A 21,585-nucleotide genomic window follows, 5' to 3' on the forward strand; every position below is an offset into this window, starting at 1 on the left:
TTCCCTTCATACACCATTGTGCTACAAATGCCATGTAACTTCTCAGTATAACGTAAACTTTACCTGCATGCCATCATTTGCAGCTCCTTCATATGTCTGCTTAAAGACACTGGTAACACCTCCAAGTAGGCCAAAACCTAGGCCTTTGAGTCCAGCTACCAAATGTTCACCACTACTGCTGTTTCTGACTTTGCGTATCCGCTGTCTGGTCTCCTCATGTTTGTCATCCAGAATGACTCTACCTAGGCCATCAGACAGAGATCCTGAAGCACAAAAACTCAGAATTAATTATGAGTCACTAGTTATCGTGAAGCATACTGCAGCAATTCATTTTCAGCAGAAGTGAAAATGTTGCAAAAGAGTTTTGATCATGTTTTCAACTTTTTTTCATTATTATTATTATTATTATTATTATTATTATTACTCTTCTTTTCTCAGATGTTATGTCTGGTCAAAAATAGAAAGTGACACGGACCTTGATCAAGCGTGACTTCCTTTTAACTGTACGGTATACGTTACATTGCATTTAGGAACTTTCGCGTAATTGAACATGAATCAATAATTAGAGATTTCTGTAGTTGTATATATAAGTTTGGATGTAGCTGTATTGTGTTGATGCACTGGTGGATATTGTGTGGTATGACTCCTGTAGTTGACAGTATAATTGGTATAATGTCAACTTTATCCTGATGCCACATGTCCTTGACTTCCTCAGGCAGTTGGATGTATTTTTCAATTTTTTCTCCTGTTTTCTTCTGTATATTTGTTGTATTGGGTATGGATATTTCGATTAGTTGTGTTAATTTCTTCTTTTTATTGGTGAGTATGATGACAGGTTTGTTATGTGGTGTTGTTTTATCTGTTGTAATGGTTCTGTTCCAGTATAATTTGTATTCATCATTCTCCAGTACATTTTGTGGTGCATACATGTATGTGGGAATGTGTTGTTTTATTAGTTTATGTTGTATGGCAAGTTGTTGACGTATTATTTTTGCTACATTGTCATGTCTTCTGGGGTATTCTGTATTTGCTTGTGATGTGATCTACTGGTTCTATTTGTTGTTTGCAATTCTGCATTTATCTGTTGTGGTATTGGGATCTTTAATAATATGCTTGCTGTAATATCTGGTGTTTATTGTTTGATCCTGTATTGCAATCATGAATCCTTCCGTCTCACTGTATATATTGCCTTTTCTTAGCCATGTGTTGGATGCGTCTTGATCGATGTGTGGCTGTGTTAGATGATACGGGTGCTTGCCATGTAGTGTTTTCTTTTTCCAATTTACTTTCTTCGTATCTGTAGATGTTATGTGATCTCAAGGGTTGTAGAAGTGGTTATGAAATTGCAGTGGTGTAGCCGATGTATTTATATGAGTGATTGCTTTGTGTATTTTGCTAGTTTTTGCTCGTTCTAGAAAGGATTTTCTTAAATTCTCTACCTGTCCGTAATGTAGGTTTTTTATGTCGATAAATCCCCTTCCTACTTCCTTTCTGCTTAATGTGAATCTTTCTGTTGCTGAATGTATGTGATGTATTCTATATTTGTGGCATTGTGATCGTGTAAGTGTAGTGAGTGCTTCTAGGTCTGTGTTACTCCATTTCACTACTCCAAATGAGTAGGTCAATGTTGGTATAGCATAGGTATTTATAGCTTTTGTCTTGTTTCTTGCTGTCAATTCTGTTTTCAGTATTTTTGTTAGTCTTTGTCTATATTTTTCTTTTAGTTCTTCTTTAATATTTGTATTATCTATTCCTATTTTTTGTCTGTATCCTAGATATTTATAGGCATCTGTCTTTTCCATCGCTTCTATGCAGTCACTGTGGTTATCCATTATGTAATCTTCTTGTTTAGTGTGTTTTCCCTTGACTATGCTATTTTTCTTACATTTGTCTGTTCCAAAAGCCATATTTATATCATTGCTGAATACTTCTGTTATCTTTAGTAATTGGTTGAGTTGTTGATTTGTTGCTGCCAGTAGTTTTAGATCATCCATGTATAGCAAATGTGTGATTTTGTGTGGGTATGTTCCAGTAATATTGTATCCATAATTTGTATTATTTAGCATGTTGGATAGTGGGTTCAGGGCACGGCAGAACCAGAAAGGACTTAATGAGTCTCCTTGGTATATGCCACACTTAATCTGTATTGGCTGTGATGTGATATTATTTGAATTTGTTTGGATATTAAGTGTGGTTTTCCAATTTTTCATTACTATGTTTCGGAACTGTATCAATTTACGATCTACTTTGTATATATTCCAATATTTGTAGTAACCATGAGTGGGGTACACTATCAAAAGCTTTTTGGTAATCAATGTATGCATAGTGTAGCAACCTTTGTTTGGTTTTAGCTTGATATGTCACCTCTGCATCTATTATCAGTTGCTCTTTACATCCTCGTGCTCCTTTGCAACAGGCTTTTTGTTCTTCATTTATAATTTTGTTCTGTGTTGTATGTGTCATAAATTTCTGTGTAATGACTGAAGTTAATATTTTGTATATTGTTGGTAGGCATGTTATGGGGCAATATTTAGCTGGGTTTGCTGTGTCTGCTTGATCTTTAGGTTTCAGATAAGTTATTCCATGTGTAAGTGTATCAGGGAATGTGAATGGGTCTGCAATGTAACTGTTAAATAATTTACTTAAATGTGAATGTGTTGAGGTGAACTTCTTTAGCCAGAAATTTGCTATTTTATCTTTTCCAGGGGCTTTCCAATTGGGAGTAAAATTAATTGCTTGGGTGACTTCATGTTGCAAAATTATCACTTCAGGCATTTGTGGTATCATCTTGCATGCATCTGTTTCTGCTTGTATCCACTGTGCATGCCTGTTATGCTGTAATGGGTTTGACCATATGTTGCTCCAGAAGTGTTCCAAATCTGTTATGTTTGGTGGATTGTCTATTTTAATGTGTGTGTGTGTGTTATCTATTGTCTGGTAAAATTTCTTTTGGTTTTGTTTCCTTCTATTTTCACTTTTTTTGTATCTTCTAAGTCGTTTGGCCAATGCTTGTAATTTCTGTTTCTTTTCATCTAATTGCTCTATCACTTCTTGTTGTGAGATTTTACCTATCCTTTTTCGTTTTTTTTTTCCTGACATTTCATTTCTTATAAATTGTGTTAGCTGTCCGATGTCCTTTCTCAGTTTTTCTATTCTGATCTGTAGCCTGTGTTGACATGCTGGTTTTGTGGGTTTCTTCTGTGTGTTGGTTGGTTCTGATCTCTGCCTAGTGTGTATATTTAGTGTAGTGAGTGCTCCTATATAAACCAGTAGTTGTAACTCTTCCATAGTTGTGTTTTCATTTATTTTGTTGTGTATGATTGTGTTGATAGTTTTTATTGTTGTTTCGACTTGTGGGTTACTTGGCAGTCTATGCAAGAATGGTCTAATGTCTGTATTTGTGTCTTTGTATTCTATATATGTCAGCTGAAATTTTTCTTCTATATGTAACATGTGTGTCACTTCGTGTTCTATTTGTGCTTGTTCTGGTGGCTGTCTTAAGATTTCGTTCTCCTCTGATTGTTTAATTGATGCGTGTTGTTCTTTGTTTGTTTGCTCTGGGATGTTTGAGTCCATTACTGTATTTTCTTCTTCTTCTTCTGATTGCACATTATTTTGTTCCAGTACTTGTTTGATGTTTTCTAATTCTGACTGGGGTATCCTGTTATTTTTGATTATTACACGGATCTGATCAGCTAGTCGTTGTTCTGTTAAAAATTTTAATTCTGGGTATCTGGTAATAAATGTTGTATATACTTGTGATCTGTATCCAGTTGTGTTGGTTCCTAGGTTTGTTGCTTGGTAATAACAGAACATGAGGTGTCGATTAACTTCATCTGACCATCTCATCCTCTGCCTTTGTTTTCCTTCTAGGGTGGTTGTAGGAAGCATATCCTGCAAAACACCTCTATTTGGATTTAAATCATTTTCCAGTTGGCTAGCAGTGTCGTTACCATTGTGGGCGGGCATAGGGTTCAAGCGTCGTCCCCGACCATGACGGCGCTTGTCCGAGGCTTCTTTAGTTCTGTCCTGAACCAACTAATCACACTAAAAGGGGGGTTAGCCCTATTAGTGGTTTGTTCTTTTCGTCGCCTTTTACGACTGCCAGAACATATTTTAGTATTATTATTATTATTATTATTATTATTATTATTAGCAATCAGTTTTGATCCTTTCTTGGATCATCTTCAGGCTTTTCCTGTCATCAGCAGCCATTATGGTGGAAAATGCCTGAAGATGGTCTCAGGAAAGGGTCAAAACCAGTTGCTAATGAATAAAAATCTGAAAACGTGATTGAGACTGTTTTTGTTTGATTTTTAGCATGTTATACTCATCGCTGCTTTACTCTAAATAACAGAGTCTTTCTAAAATTTGAAAATGATGTAGTTGTGACAGCCAATCCAGAAGGCTCCAGGAGACAGCTGGATTGTCCAACCACAGCTGTAACATTTCCGTGAATGAAAATGAATCATCGCACGATACTCCACTTTATCAATGGGCTGCGCCATGCGCGCACACACACACACACACACACACACACACACACACACACACCATGCATTTTCATAAATAACACATTCAGATATGAAAACAACAATTAACTAAATAAATACTTTACCAGTGACTTTAGCAGCTGAATTGGAAAGGCCATGTGTAACATTCCTCAGAAGTGCAGTAACATTGCCCTCAAAAATAAGACCAGACATCCCCTCAGACACATCGTTCACAAGGCCAAGAGGGTTTCCCAAAAAATCGACAGATCCCAAGATGATAGCTGCCTGCCACTTCAGTTCCTGAAAATGAGTGATTTGAAATTTTAGTTAGATCAGTAATAAGAAAACCGGCAGATTATATCCCCACTATATAACATGCAGAATCACACCAAGACATTCAGAAAAACAATTTTTCAGCAGTAAGTCTCCAGGCTAATGTGCATCACGCGTCCAAGAATTTAATGGTCAGCTGAATTCTGGATGAAACCACAGTAAATTATTTGCAAGAAACCTTATGAAAATGAAAAAAACATCACCAAATTGATGCAATTCTGCATACATTCTCACAATCTTTAACAGACAGTTGACAGACTTCATTGTTGTTTACTCTAACAAAGTTGAGTCACGTCTTTCTCTAGTACTTTACTCCTCCTCCTCCTCCTCCTCCTCCTCCTCCTCCTGATCCACAGGAGAGTATCAAGGTGATGCTGAATGAACTTAACTGGCAGATGCCTGAAGATAGATGCAAACTATCCTGTGAAAGCCTATTTAGAAAATTTCTTGATACAGCTTTAAATGATTAACCAGGGAATATATTACTGCACAAACCTCCATATACTGTTCCTGTAGGGAGCACAGGGATAGATAAGAGTAATTACCACACACATAAAGCATTTAAGCAATATTTCTTCCTGCAACCCATATGTGAATGGATCAGAAAAAGTCTTAAAACTGGCACAATGAGAAGTACCACTCTGGCATGCTTGTAGCAATGGTTTGCAGAGTACAGTTGTAAATCTAGATGAATATCAAATTTTATTAAGTTAATGTGCACAACTATCTTGTTTTATGTCTTTTTATCAAATGAAATACAGAATAGTGATAAAATTCTGGCTTTCAGACGGTTGATTACCAATGGAAATTAATCCTAAGTTGATGAAAGATTAATAAGTATGCTCCTACATTTTCAAAAGTTTACACATCATCAGTTGAATAAACAACCACAGATGAAAACACCAAAGTAATAAACCATTTGGCATTATACAGGTGTTGATTAAATCATTACCACAACAAGAAGTTCAGCAGAAATATAATGATGTATTTTATACTGATTATTATGAGAACACTATTCTTTTGCTTTAAGAATAAATGACATATAGAAAAATTACTTGTTTATGTTATTTTATCCATGATGGATCGTGTTGACCTCTGTGCTTCTTCTTCAATTAAGGATTGTTGATGCTGAACGCAACCAGCTACAAATACTTTTAAAAAAGGTTTTATTTTATTGCCATCTTTTGATGGTTACACCTGTTTAAATACAGATTATATTCATCTGCAACATTTCAGACACTTCTGCAATTTATTCTAGTGAATGTCATTTCAATTGCTTTCTTCCTCTTGCATTTCTGGGAGGATGCATACATACATTATACAAATAACTGTGGCACATAAAAACTTCACAAACTTCTCCATGTCAATTGCAAATTTCCACATGTACTTTAAATTAAGCATCTGTTTTGGATAAGCCAAGGAAAGGTATCAGTATTTATTCTGGATAAACATGGGAGCATATGATGCAATACTGACACTGTAACTTGTCCTAAAGGATAGAGTGAAAAAAGGTTACAGAATTTTTCTGTATTACCAGTGATTATAATTCAGTAATATAAAGGTAATTAAATAAATTGATGTTGATTGGATGATTACAAGAACACACCTTGACTATGGGAAGTAAAGAAGGAACTGTCAAAAAGGAAAACAACGAGAAAATATAACATTGGTAACATTTGGTTCATAGACCAAATAACAACAAATATACTCTTAATTATTATCCCTCATGGTAAACCTTAAATTGTAACATTTGTAGATTTACAGAAAGCTTTAGAAAATGTTGTCTGAAATACATTTTTTGAAATTCTGAAGATAGCAGGCATAAAATAAAGGTAGCAAAAAATTGTACAGAAGCCAGATTGTAGTCATAAGAGTCGAAGGGCATGAAACCGAAGCAGTAGCTGAGAAGGGAGTGAGGCATGGTTGTAGCCTACCCCCAATGTTATTCAGTTTGTACACAGAGTAATCATTTAAGTAAAACACAGAGAAATTTGATAACGGTTTGGTTAAGCTTAGAGAGAAGAAATAAAAACTTTATCGTTTGAAGATGATGACATCATTCTGACAGAGACAGCAAAGGACTTAGAAAATTAGTTCAGCAGACTGGATAGTGTCTTGAAAAGAGGTTATAAGATGAATACCCAGAAAACTGGAATGGAATACAAATGAATTAAATTAGATGATTTGGGGGAACTAAGAGTATTGAATAAAACACTGAAAGATGTAGACAAGTTCTAGTATTTGTGCAGCGAAATCACTAACAATAGCACAAGTAAAGACATAAAATGCAGATTTGCAATTGCCAGAGAAGTGTTTCCAAAAACAGAGAAATATGTTAATGCCTGATTTAAATTAGGAGTTTAGCATTATACATAAGTGAAATGTGGATGACAAACAATTCAAATGAGAAAAAAATAAAAGCTTTAGTAATGCAATATTTGTTAAGAATGCAGAAAGATTAGAGGGGTCGATCAGATACGTAATGAAAAGGTACTGAAGTGGAGAGTAAACACATCCTGAGGCATCAAGGAATCATCAGTTATCTGTTATCTGTTTCAAAAGAGAGGGAAGTGAAGGCAATAAAAATTGTTCAGGGACACCAAAACTTGACTACAGCAAATAGGTTCAAATGGATGTAGATCACAATGTGTATGAAGAGATTGCACTCACACAGAACAGCCTAAAGTGGAGAGTTTCTTCAAACCCATCTTCATACTGAAGATCACGCCAACAACAATGACAAAAATAATAACACAGCAGCACCAGCAATATAAAAAAGTTTTATAAACAATCTAACCACATATTCAAGTGACTTTAAATTTAAAATGTTTCTGGAATCCACAAAACAAAACAAAATTACATATAGTAAAATTTAGCATAAAGGTAGCTTAACTGTCATGTAAAATTTATCCATACTCACACTTTTTCTAGAAATTTGCTACAATTTGTGAGATATATACATTTACGTATGAAGCAGGGAGAAGAAATAAAAACTTTACAGTTTGTGGATTATGACATAACTCTGACAGAGACGGTCTGGTCCTGGCAGCCATAGACAGTGGTCATGCATGTGTGAGCTGGAATTGCGTGAATATAAATCTGTGTGAAACTTCCTGGCAGATTAAAACTGTGTGCCCGACCGAGACTCGAACTCGGGACCTTTGCCTTTCGTGGGCAAGTGCTCTACCATCTGAGCTACCGAAGCACGAGTCACGCCCGGTCTCACAGCTTTACTTCTGCCAGTATCTCGTCTCCTACCTTCCAAACTTTACAGAAGCTCTCCTGCGAAACTTGCAGAACTAGCACTCCTGAAAGAAAGGATATTGCGGAGATATGGCTTAGCCACAGCCTGGGGGATGTTTCCAGAATGAGATTTTCACTCTGCAGCGGAGTGTGCGCTGATATGAAACTTCCCGGCAGATTAAAACTGTGTGCCTGAGCGAGACTCGAACTCGGGACCTTTGCCTTTCGCGGGCAAGTGCTCTACCATCTGAGCTACCGAACCACGACTCAGGCCCAGTGTCACAGCTTTACTTCTGCCAGTATCTCGTCTCCTACCTTCCCAACTTTACAGAAACTCTCCTGCAAAACTTGCAGAACTAGCACTCCTGAAAGAAAGGATATTGCGGAGACATGGCTTAGCCACAGCCTGGGGGATGTTTCCAGAATGAGATTTTCACTCTGCAGCAGAGCAGGAGAGCTTCTGTAAAGTTTGGAAGGTAGGAGACGAGATACTGGCAGAAGTAAAGCTGTGAGACCGGGCGTGAGTCATGCTTCGGTAGCTCAGATGGTAGAGCACTTGCCCGCGAAAGGCAAAGGTCCTGAGTTCGAGTCTCGGTCGGGCACACAGTTTTAATCTGCCAGGAAGTTTCATATCAGCGCACATTCCGCTACAGAGTGAAAATCTCATTCTGGAAACATCCCCCAGGCTGTGGCTAAGCCATGTCTCCGCAATATCCTTTCTTTCAGGAGTGCTAGTTCTGCAAGTTTCGCAGGAGAGCTTCTGTAAAGTTTGGAAGGTAGGAGACGAGATACTGGCAGAAGTAAAGCTGTGAGACCGGGCGTGAGTCATGCTTCGGTAGCTCAGATGGTAGAGCACTTGCCCGCGAAAGGCAAAGGTCCCGAGTTTGAGTCTCGGTCGGGCACACAGTTTTAATCTGCCAGGAAGTTTCATATCAGCGCACCCTCCGCTGCAGAGTGAAAATCTCATTCTGGAAATATCTCTGTGTGTGTGTGTGTGTGTGTGTGTGTGTGTGTGTGTGTGTGTGTGTGTGTGTGTGTGTGTTTTGTCTATTTCGGCAGGAGCCTTTTTGGCCAAAAGCTTAGTGTTTAGTAGTCTTTTTGTTGTGCCTATCTGCCCTGCCTACAAAATATCATAGTAATATCAGCTGCCACAACCTTATAGAAATATATTGTATTAATTTTCATTTCTCTGCATTCTCTGGCTTCTATTTATTTTATTAATCAAATTGTACACAAAACTAATATTCTAATCTCTTTAATACATTTCAAACTGATTTAAAAATAAATACAGTAGCTCCTCCTTACTGTACACACATCTCATACCAAAGCAACTAGAGATTTCTTTTATCCTTGCAATGTCTGTCACATTTTCCATCATTGTTGTTGTTATCATCAGTTGTTATTAGCAGTGCTTTTGTTAAGTGCATGATGTGTACACTTAGTGTTAGTAATCTCGAAGGGTACTACATCAATAATTTCTGACATTTGTAACCCCCCCCCCTCCCCACCATAGCAAACAAAGGAAAAAAAAAAACACTCAAATTTCCATTCCAGTGTGTGACAGTGGCTACAGGAGAAGAAAAAAAACATACCTATTTCCATTCCAGTGTACGACAGTGGCTACAGAAAATCACTCTTGGCAAAAGAATAACTTTAGTAATGTATTCCCTTGTTCGTTCTTTCTATCAGTTATTTACAGCCACTTCCCAACAAGGCTTATTTGTCAGTGGGTAACTGCAGCTGATGAGCATAAATTCTATATGCAGTAAATATGATTACAGGAGCATACAAGGAAGTGTGCAGTAGTGTTTGTATAAGGCATGTCCAGAAATTAAGTGTACTGTGAACATAAAGCTCTGTAGAGGATGTCAAATTAAACACTTTTCAGCTGTCAATTTTCAACCTTATTTTATTGGGCAACCAGTTTCAGCATTTTACTACACCATCTTCAGGCCACTGACTGACATGTAGGAATAATCTGCATCACTTGTGACCAAAACAGGGGCCAGCAATACTAGTATTAGTAGATCACAAGTGAGGTAGATTATTCCTACACATCGGTCGGTAAAATGCTGAAACTGGTTGCCCAATAAAATAAGGTTGAAAATTGACAGCTGAAAGGCATTTAATTTGACATCCTCTATCAAACAGCCGAGTCCCACAACCATTGCTAAAAAGATGGACATACAAAGATAACACTCTGTGGTTTTCTGTTTTGTGAGGGTTAGAAAAGAGTGGTAGAGTGGGGTCTCTTGACCAGAGCAAGCATGACAGGAAAAGGATGGTAGGTACACTCACATTATAGTGTCCAGATGCATGAATGAAGATGGTCAGAAATTGTGCCAAGTGCGAGCCACATGCTGAAGGAAATTTCTTTGTGAATCAAAATGATTTATTGCGAAGGTCTTATGAACAGAACTAGTGTATTTAAGTAGTGTAGGGAGTTTAATGGAGGTAGAACAAATGTTTATGATGAACAGAGGAGTGGAAAATCATTTATTCTGACTGATGTATTGATGCAAAAAATTGAGAAAACATCATGAAGGTCAACAACTGACAATGGATGAAATTTCTATGATGTTTCCACAAAACTCCAGAACTCTCTCATATGAGATACTCTCAGAAATGGTTTTATACCAGAAACTGTGTGCAAGATGAGTCCCAAAACAGCTGACTGAGCAACACAAGAAAAATTGGGTCAATAGTGCCCACACATTCTTGAGCAACTTGAACTGGAAGGTAAGGATTTTCTGAGCTCTATTGTGACTCGAGATGAAACAAGGATGGCCGATTGTAGGCCTGAGACAAAACAGAGTCATTACACCAATTACCCATGTGTCAAAAAATTTGAAACCACAATTTTGGGTAAAAAAAATGATGGCCTCAATGTTTTGGGATCAAAAGGCATTTTTGGTCGAATTTATGCTTCGGGGGGAGACCATCAATGCACAATCATACTGTGAGACCCTAAAAAACTCTAAAGGGGCATTCAAAACAAAAGGAGGGGAATGCCAATGAGGCAAATGTGCTTATTGCACCAGATTGCTCATCCTCACAAAACCTTAGCCATGAAAGCACTCTTGGACTCACCTGGTTGGGATGTTTTGCACCACCACTCACTTTCCCATGACTTGATGCCTTCAGATCATCATCTTTTCACTTACCTGAAGACACACAAGAGTGGAATTAAATTTTCAACTGACGAGCTGGTGCAGAAAGGGGTTCTGAAGTGGACGAAGGAGCTGGCTGAAGAGTTCATCGAGGAGAGCATAAAGAAGCTTGAACCATGGCTCACCAATGGACACCGAACAGGACAGTGATTACGTGGAAAACTAGTCAACAAGTTTATCAACAATATCCTGCAACTACTTTTTATTCAAAAACAATTTTTTTAATTACATAAAAATCTAGTAAACTTACTTTCTGCAGAGGCCTCATACATAATTGAATGTCTAATTGATGTACACCTCTTAACGTCACAAAATATTTAATTAGACAAATATCTATTTTAGTACAAAATTAAAAAGTGCACGATAGGAGACTATTAACATGTGTGAACTGAAGGGATTTGCAGAAGAAACTACTAATCCTCAATTTAGTAGGTATATGACTGAACACATTATCTGTTGTGTGTCATGCCAGTACATAGTAGCTGCCTACATACTGCTAGATAGCTCTGTCTACTATACATACTGTTTTCTCTTACGGTATGTATGTTCTTGTCTTTGAATGTAACCAAACATGTAATACGCAATATCTCAAAACATGCTCATGTCAGTACTTTCTTCTGCCTGCCCGTTCAATTAGGAATAATAAACTGCCCAATAAAAAAAGTAAAACACCCTGAATGGGACTATGAAATGAAACTTCACAGGATAAGAGAGTGTATGATTTTATTTCACAGTGAGTGCAAAATGTAATAAAATTTTTTAAGGAACTTGGCAGTCTGAGCCCACTTATCAGTATGTCATTGCATACCTTCTGGTGTGGATGCATGCACTGATTTGGTTGGGAAGGTTATCATAAAGTCATTGCATCCTCTCCTGAGGCCAACAATCCACAACTGTTTTAAATGGTTCTTGATATCCTAGATACTGGCACTGTATGGAGTTGCCATCTAATCTGCTCCTACACATGTTCTATTGGAGAAAGATATGGGCACCTTGCTGGCCATGGGAGTGCCTCAACATCATGCATCTAGTTCATAGAGATGTGTACCATGTGTGGATGAGAACTGTCATGAAATTGGCACCACAATAGTGTCACATGAGAGGTAACAGGACTTCCATGACAGATTGTTGTCCCTCACTTGCTACCAGCGAACACCTGAAATCGTACCTGACCAAGATGGCAGGAGTGGCACTGCTATGTCTCTTCAAAATATTGAAAGAATGGGATCTCTCCCCACATACTGCAGAACTGTGATTCATCATTGAACACAATGTGACACTATCATCAGCAGTCCATGCCTCTCAGTTACGCCAGTATTTCATTTGCAGCTATTTGGGTCATGGTGTTAATTGTAACCTACACATGGGACAGTACTTTCCTAGCCCAGCTGTTGCAAGTCTCTAACCAATGGTGCAGAATGACACAGAATGTTGAATTATTTGTTCTGGGATGGCAAGTGTTACAAAATGCTTGGTGCATAATACAGTGATCCTCCAATGTGTTGGTCAGACGTAGTCAGCTGGAATCCTGATGATGAGTATGCCTGCTCTCATATTCCAATGCAGTCCAACATCAGGCCACTGTCACTTCTTAATGCCACATGAACACTCCATGATTTGGCAAGCCAGCCAAATAGAGACCCACAATGAGGACCTTTTGAAACTCTGTCAGGTGCTGACAACATTGTCTCACACAAGTAAGCAACATCTCTATGTCCTTCGCAGAGATCACTCAACATATGGCAGTGGACAGTGTTAATGCCGCTTATATACCCTACCCGGCCTTGTAACAACACTAATGGGTTCTGGTGTCCATTATACCTGTCACAGAGAAGTAAAACTCTAATCATTCACATACTCATCCATGGTGTGTATGTGTATGAAGTTACACTGACATCTGACAATGACTTCTGGGTGCTCCCCCCCTCACCCTCCCCCCACCTCCATTTCTTTTTCAGGTAGTGTATATCATTCTAAAATATGTCACACATCTAGATTTTTTTTAAACAGTGATTGGTACATACCTCTTTGAAATGTTTGATTATAGAATTAACGAGGAAAAGACTGCTCTCAAACTGATGGGTTTTGTAGTATGGCTCCAAATCAACTGCGGCATCTTCAAATTTAATTAGCTTCAGTCCAAGTTTACGCTTGATAGTGCGCAGTTCAGGAGCCAACTTGTTAGATGTCAATACACTCAACCGAATCTACAATGGAAATTATGATAATTACTATCTGAAAGACTTCCTGCAATGTGTGAATTACAGAAATCATAATGACTGTCTACATTTCTGATATAAAGTTCACGGGAAAAAATTTCAAACCTGGCTGGGCTCAAGACGTAAACTTCCAAAGTAATAGCGCTTTGTACTAATTGATGAGGCTTCAGTGATCAATCTCTGAGTCTCAACATCACTTTCTTCCATAGCTTCTTGGTCAGCATCCAACTGGCTGTACCCCACAAATAGGAAGAGTTTCAGTAGAAGCCTTTCTTCTATTGTAATAGACAGGTTCTTCACAGAGACCATCAATCGCTGAAATTTAGAAAAAAGAAACTTATAAAAAGCAAACCATGATCTATTTTACAGTAACTCAATTATATGTTACAGTACCTCTAACCTAATGAGAAATAATTAAATTTGAAAAATACAATAATATCAAACGAAATCACAGAAGATCAAGATTAACTGTCTAGGAGGATACACAATAAATTAACATCACAGAAGACAGCACAAGAAACTGTGTAAGCCTCTTGGAATACTATATAACAACATGGCAGAGGTTCATAGTGAAACTAAAAATAAAAACATCAAGACCCAATAAAAAGAACATAAGAAAATTACACAGTGAAATCGCAAAGGCATTTTGGTAGCATAAGGTGACAAAAACCATAAAACTGAAACGCATGAAAAGAAAAGTGGGTCTAACTACATTTGAAGGCCCTTGTAAAAGGTGATTAAAATTACAAGGGGCATTCGAAAAGAAACAAGCCGGAGGCATAATTACAGCTGGAAGTCATTGTCTGAGGTGAATCGTTTGTCCCTCAGAGTCTTTTTAAGGGGTCCGAAAATGGCATAATCACAGGGAGAGAAGTATGGACTCTATGGAGGGTGGCCAACAACCTCCCATTTGAATTTCTGCCGCGACTGTGTTAGGCGTATGAGGCTTTGCATTGTTCTGGAGCAGAATGACCCCCATGGGTGAGGATGCCGGGTCATTTTGATTTGATCGCTTGGCGAAGGGTGGTCAAGGTTTGCAAGTAACGCTGGGCATACACTGTTGTCCCATGCTACAGGAAGCGAATCAGAAGGGGGGGGGGGGGGCATCTTGGTCAAACAAGGACGTTAGCATAACGTTTCCTGCACTTGTGTGGATGGCCTTGACTTTTTTTGGTGGTGGTGACCCTGGATGCTTCCACTGGAGACACTGTCATTTTGATTCTGGCTGAAAGTGATGACACCATGACTCATCTCCAGCCACCACTCGTGCCAGGAACGCATTCCCTTCCCGAGCATAGTGCTGCAGATGAGCAAGACACTGGGCCATTCAACATGCTTTCTGGTGTGGTTGAAGACTGTGGGGCAGTCATTGGGCACACACTTTGCACATGTGCAGTTGTTCCTTCATGATGGTGTGAAAACTTCTGACGCTCAATCAGACCACAGCAGCTATGGCTTTCCCTGCACTTGGAGGTCCTGGATAATGAGTGCATCCACCAGCTGGGCAATGCCATTGGTAATGCAGTGTCATGCTCCAGACTGTGCATCATCGGCTAATGTCCTTCCCTGAAGTGCTTGTGCCATGCCTTGACCACTGCAAGGGACATGCAGTGTTCACCATACACTTGTGACATCCGTCAATGAATGCTCATTCCTCCTACTCCTTCAGAAAATGAACAACACCTCTTTGCTCTTCTTTTGATGCCTCCATGTCACTGTTTGCAATGCGACTGGTAGTGTTGGACAATTGATGCATGCTGCTGCTAGCTCTATATAGTCACATGACATGCACACGTGCCCTCCAGTGATGGGCTGTGAATTTCCACGTTCTGGTCGGAACCACTCCTTGGTACACATGCCACGATATTACCCTCCTGTCACCAGTTTGCGCATTCAAGACTCTGGTTTGTTTCTTTTTGAAGGCCGCTTATATATAACAGCAGAGACACTTACGAAATGTGTTACGAAAAGACGCGAGACTGGTAAGACTGTGTACGAACTGACAGTGTCGTTGCTTCTCCCTCCGCATGACTGGCTGAATAATGCCCTGGACTCAATGCACTTTTAAACTTGCTGCAGTTGCTACAGGAGTTTTGAGAGCATCTGAAGTAAAGTTGTGTCTGCTGGTGTCTTACGACAATGAACCAGCAAAAGAATGAACAGTACTGCACCATTAAATTCTACATGAAGCTCTGTCAACCTCCTACTGTGATTAACGAAAAGTTATAAATAGTTGATGGAGAACATTTCTAGCCACAGCACAAGTGCTCAGAAGGGAAGTTGTGTGAGACAGTGTGAGTTGGGATTAGCCCAACTGATGTTTTAAAAATTCATGCTGGTTGTAATGCAGAAGGACATTCTGTTCTAGATACCTCATTACGTATGAGCTCAGAATATGTTCTAATTATATACCGAATGTACATGTAGGATATTGGACAATAGTTCTGTGGGTCATTTCTGCTATCCTTCTCACAGATGGGTGTGTCGTGTCTTGTCAATGAGTGTCTGGACATTAACTTTGGTGCCAATAACAGCTTTATATATAGCCAGAATTTTTTTGGGTTTTGTGAGGGACCTTTTGACAATATTCAGTTACAGTAGTTACTGAAAGCTTCAACATTGTCCTATCAACAGCCAAATGTGTTTTGTTCAGTATCTCTCTGTCTATAATCCTATGCTTTGTTTTTACACTTATTGTGTAGTAAGAGTCTTTGTTGCTTTAGAAGTTGCACATCAGTTACTATATTTCAAGGAGAGTCCCTCCTGGTGACATATAATTGCCATGTAAGTACAAGCACAGTGTATACCTGACATCTGGAGTAAAAATATTTAAAAACATTCACAATTAAAATACCATACCACAATAATGCCTTAATTCTTCATATTATGTCACATAATTACATTCTCATCATAGGGGCTCAACTGATGGTGGTTGCCAGACAGAATGAAAAATGAAGCCAGAAATGTTTACATTTCATATTATATCCTTCATCAGAAGTAGAGAGTCACTGTTATTCTAGAAGCTAAGGCCTCCTCTATGTGGTGAGTAGCTCTCTATACCCTTCCCATATATATTGGTATCACATGCGATAGTAGCCATGCTTCAAGATTCACTGACTTAATAAAGAAATATGGTTTCAAATTGAATTTCTTTGAATGTACCAGAGACAATGGGCAATCAGCAACATGTATTGACAATGTTCTAACTAATTATGTATATGAAGATGTGTATAAATTTTGTCTAATTCTAGATATTTCAGATTATTGTGCATTGTTCATTGAACTGCCACAGACAGACAGGAACATCTCACATGCATGAGAACCCATATAAGCAGGAACTTTAGCAAAGAAAACTTGCTAATATGTAATGAGAAGCTAAAAGAGAAAACATGGACTTTTGATCATTGTAACTCAAGTGACAAAAACTTTGAGAAATTCCTAAATAGTTTTATTGGTGCCTTTAATTAAACATTTCCACCTAGACTCTGCAGCAATAAAAAAACAGATAAAGTGGATTACCCAGGGCATAAAAATTTCCAGTGTGAGGAAAAGGCAACTGCATAGAGAACTAAAATATAATATAGATATTAATTTCATTGAGTATGTTAGACTCTATAAAACCAAATTTAAAAGAGTTGTCATGGCAGCAAAACAACTGGCAAATAACAGGCTAATTTTAAATCATAAAAATAAAACAGAGGCTGTGTGGTCATCCATTAAATCTCAGTTAGGTGTTAAAGCCTGTAACCAAGAAATATCACAAATTGACATTGAAGGAAATACTATTGTAAATCCAACTCCAATACCAGAAGACTTTAAGGAATTCTTTATAAATGTAGCTAAGTCTGATGTACATATAACAGATTATCACAACAAAGTAAATCCCTTTGGGCTAGGTGAAAATTCTGAAAACTTTACAAAATTCTTAAAAGTTTCTGTGGAGGATCTGGAAAATGCTATTCTAACATTAAGAAACAAAAAATCTGCAGGTTGGGATGGAATACCCATCAAAGTTAAAAGTGGTACACAACAGAATTGCAAACCCACTAGCTCAAACAATAAATCAATGTTTTGAAGAGGGCTGATTCCCAGAGGTACTGAAATATGCTGAAGTCAAACCACTCTTCAAGAAGGGATCAACAGAGATGATGGTAAATTATCGTCTTATCTCGATTCTCCCAGTCCTATCTAAAATATTTGAAAAACTTGCTGTGGCACAAATCCAAAACTTTCTTGCAAAATATTCTGTTATTCTAAACCCTCAATTTGGTTTTCAGCAGGAGAAATAAACATCATAGATGCAGTAAACAGTTTCATTGAGAAAATAAGTACATCATCGGAGAAGAGAAATAAGGTGGCAGGAATTTTCTGCGACCTCACAAAGGTGTTTGATTCTGTAAACCATGCACTGCTCATTTACAAACTTGAAAAGTATGGCATTGGCAGCAGTGGTAGTGCCCTACAATGGCTTAAATCCTACTTATCCAACAGAAAGCAAAGAGTTAGCATCTCTTGAAATGGCGCATATTATTTTTAAAGTGGGAAAAAAAAATTCTCTCGGAGAGTTCCTCAAGGCTCCATATTAGGCCCAGTCCTATTTCTCTTCTATGTTAACGGCTTACCATTAAATATCAGCTTCCCATCAGTTCTGTTTGCAGATGATACTTCTGTCTTAGTTGAAGATCAGGCTTTGGAAAAAACTCCCGAATCTGTGATCAGTACCCTCAGTACCTTAGAAACTTGGTTTCAGCTAAATGGGTTGAATCTAAACATATCTAAGACTCATGTGATGCAGTTCAAAACCAAAATGTCAAAATGTGAGCAGATTAAGATTGTACACAACAAACAAGATACAAAAGAAACTGACTCAGTCAAATTCTTAGGTTTAAATGTAGATAAAAATTTGAGCTAGAAGGCACACATTGAATACCTGGCCAATAAAATGGGCAGTTTTACATTTGCAATGCAAATATTATCAACTGCAACTGACATGACACATGAAAAGTAGCATATACAAGCTACTTTGAATTCATTATTAGGTGTGGTATCTTTTTTGGGGTAACTCGACGAACAAGTGCAGATACTAAAAATACAGAAAAAAAAATCATTTGAAATATGTGCACTGCAACTCACAAAGAACAATGTCAACCATTATTTAGGAAACTTAATATTTTAACTCTGCCATCCTTATACACATATGAGATTATTATATTTTTGTACACCACACATGAATTATTTGAGGGAAACCATTTTTTCCATTCACATGATACTAGAAACTAAGAAAATTTTATGCTCCCCATGCACTGCTTCAGACTGTATGCCCAGGGACCTAAATACATGGGAATGAAAATTTGTAATAAATTAAAAGGGAACAAGTTGATGCAGATGAATTTAGGTTCACTTAAAAGAAAGCTGTATGAGATACTTACACTGAAGTGTTATTACTCAGCGGATGAATTCGTGGAGGACAAACTGGAAATTTGAGCTGGATACAATGTGTTACACGTTCCAAGAAATATCCTTCTAGTTTTATTATTTATTAATGTAAAAATCACTGTAACTATATTATAAATTTTTGACATGTCTCCTGTATGAAAACCAAACAGATTGCAAATGTACATCATGAGATGAATAAAAATACAATTCATAATGTTAGTCCTTCCTGGACTTTCAACTGCTTAATAGAATGTTGACTTTATATGCCAATAACAAAAGTACAGAGTGGACAGCCACTGTGGATTTAATAGGTAATGCAGCACATATATCGAGGAAATTATTGTACTATCAGGGGAGGAGGGGGCACCTATGAATATGTGCCAACACCAGGAAATGCAGAGGATAGGCAATGAGGAATGAGATGAAAGCATCTTTTAACTTAAATGCCATTACACAAAAAGCATTAAAATTCAATATATAAGCTTAAAAATATTTATTAAATATTCACAGAAAACAAAGCAGTAATGAAAAAGATGTAAAGTTTAACAAATCTTGTTCTACAGAACAAGTAAGTACAAGGAAATTACATGCATCTATGAAAGTAGAAAAGATGCTACCATTGAAAACAATGTCAGGTTTGGCTGAGCCCACAAACCCACAACATTTCATCAATAATCCAAGAGTCTAAAAACTGAAAGGTGCTTCAGCTTGTTTGGATTTATCCCTAACCGCACAGGACCAAAGAGATCTAAGAGAGTATGTTAAAAGCAGATTTAGCTACCAACATATGATAAAACCTGTAGCAACTTAACAGACTTGCTAGGCATATTATATTGCTAAATGTTGTAGTGTTCCTGTTGGTTGTAGCTAGCTATTTTGTTCTTGAGCTATTAACTTCAAACTATAAATTCACTTATCTAGTTATTTCTTCACAGCCACCAATATTGAAAAAGCTTGGACTTCATTACCAAAATACTGCAGTAGTCATTAAAAGTACCTCACTCAACATAACATGTAGTTTTGTAAATGAATGCGACACCAGTTCAACTAACATGACATTTCAATAAAGGTATTTCACCTGATGCCAAGACGAAAAGCACATTTACATTTTACGTGAAGTTGTTGGACATATATTTTCAAAACAAATTTATCTCACACAGGTGATTTTTTCCTGGACACAAACTAAATATCTGAAGTTGACTTATATGCATATTGCACGGATTTTGCACTTAGTTTGTTTCATGATATAAGACTGGTTTACAAGGAGGAAAATCTGAACGAAGACTGCTTAGCTTTCATTGATAATACAGTTACCCTCCTCTGTCAGCCACTGGAATGATCCAAGTGTGACCTTAGATCCCAGATGACAGGTTCCAGCCTCAACTGATGACACCAGGAGAGCAGCAAGTTGCATATTTAGCTTTCTGTGTGTGCTTCCAAAGTTTTATACTTGAATTCCTTCCACATTTTTGTATTTAAGAGGTGAAGTCTCGCATTACAGTAAGTGTAAAGTGTAGATTCATGTAGTCTGTAGAGCAGTTGTCATTTCTTTTGAAAGGCCAGCCACACGTTTCAATAGGGAGCCAGCTTCCTGTGGTGACACACAGGACAGCAGCAAGTTACATATTTATCTTTCTCTGTGTGCTTTTATGGTTAATATTTAAAATTTAGAAATACTAGAATGGACAGGATGTGTGTGCATCCTGTGTGTGGATGCAGGAGCAGCTGGTCACAGCTTGCAAACAGCTAATGATACTTTTGGCAGCAGTCAGTCGTTTTCAGACTGCTGGCTCAGGGTGTAGCCAATCTGTGACTATTTGCTGATGGTTCTAAGGTGTACAGGAATGTGTAAACATTAAGTGACTTTAGGAGGATACAAGTTTGATTAGACAGAATTTCCAGTTGGTGTGATGAATGGCAGTTTGTAATAAATGTGGAAAAATGTAAGCTAATGCAGACAAATATGAAAAATAACCCTGTAATGTCCAAATACAGCTATAATAGTGTGCAATTTAAAAAAGTTGCAAAGCGATATGTAATGGAACAAGCACATAAGGATGGTATTAGGGAGGACAATTGGTCAACTTTGATCTATTGGGTGAATTTTAGGGAAGTGTAGTTCTCTACAAAGGAGACTGTGTATGGAATACTAGTGTGACTTATTCTTGAGTATTGCTTGAACAACATGCAAGTCTTAGGAAGACACTTCGTGAAGTCAAATGGGAATCTCTCGGGGATAGATGACATTCTATTCACAAACAACTATTGAGAAAATATAGAGAACCATCATTTGTAGCTTACTGCTGATTGATTCTACTGCCGCCAATGCACACTTTGCATAAGGACCACAAAGATGATAGAAAGTAGGGCTCATACAGAGACATGTAGAAAGTCATTTTTCCCTCATTCCATTTGCGAGTTGGAACAGGAAAGGAAATGACTCCTTACGGTAAAAAGTATCCTTTGCCATGCACTAAACAGTGGCCTCCGTAGTATGTGTGTAAATGTAGAAACAGAAGACCAGAGAAAAGTGATGCTACTAAACTACATGAATTAGTCCAGAAATTTCACAATTATTCAGTGTTACAACATACTGTGAATCAACACACAGAATAACTCAGAAAGCAGACTAGTTCAGATGTCTGAGAGAGTGGATACAAAAGCCAAACAGAAAGGGAAAAAAATGAATAA

The 21,585-nt window shown here is 37.8% G+C and overlaps 1 protein-coding gene across 1 annotated transcript in view; it reads right to left on the minus strand.

Annotated features, from left to right (window-relative positions):
- The window catches only part of LOC126251307 (intermembrane lipid transfer protein VPS13D), a 520,493-nt gene that overhangs the window by 23,399 nt on the left and 475,509 nt on the right, over positions 1 to 21,585 (minus strand). The window contains 4 exon segments of the mRNA XM_049951633.1: positions 64 to 263; positions 4,619 to 4,793; positions 13,264 to 13,446; positions 13,564 to 13,773. Coding sequence (XP_049807590.1) covers positions 64 to 263; positions 4,619 to 4,793; positions 13,264 to 13,446; positions 13,564 to 13,773 — 768 coding nt within the window.

The sequence above is a fragment of the Schistocerca nitens genome, chromosome 4 (genome assembly GCF_023898315.1).
Source record: "Schistocerca nitens isolate TAMUIC-IGC-003100 chromosome 4, iqSchNite1.1, whole genome shotgun sequence".
In the NCBI taxonomy this organism is placed as follows: Eukaryota; Metazoa; Arthropoda; class Insecta; order Orthoptera; family Acrididae; genus Schistocerca; species Schistocerca nitens.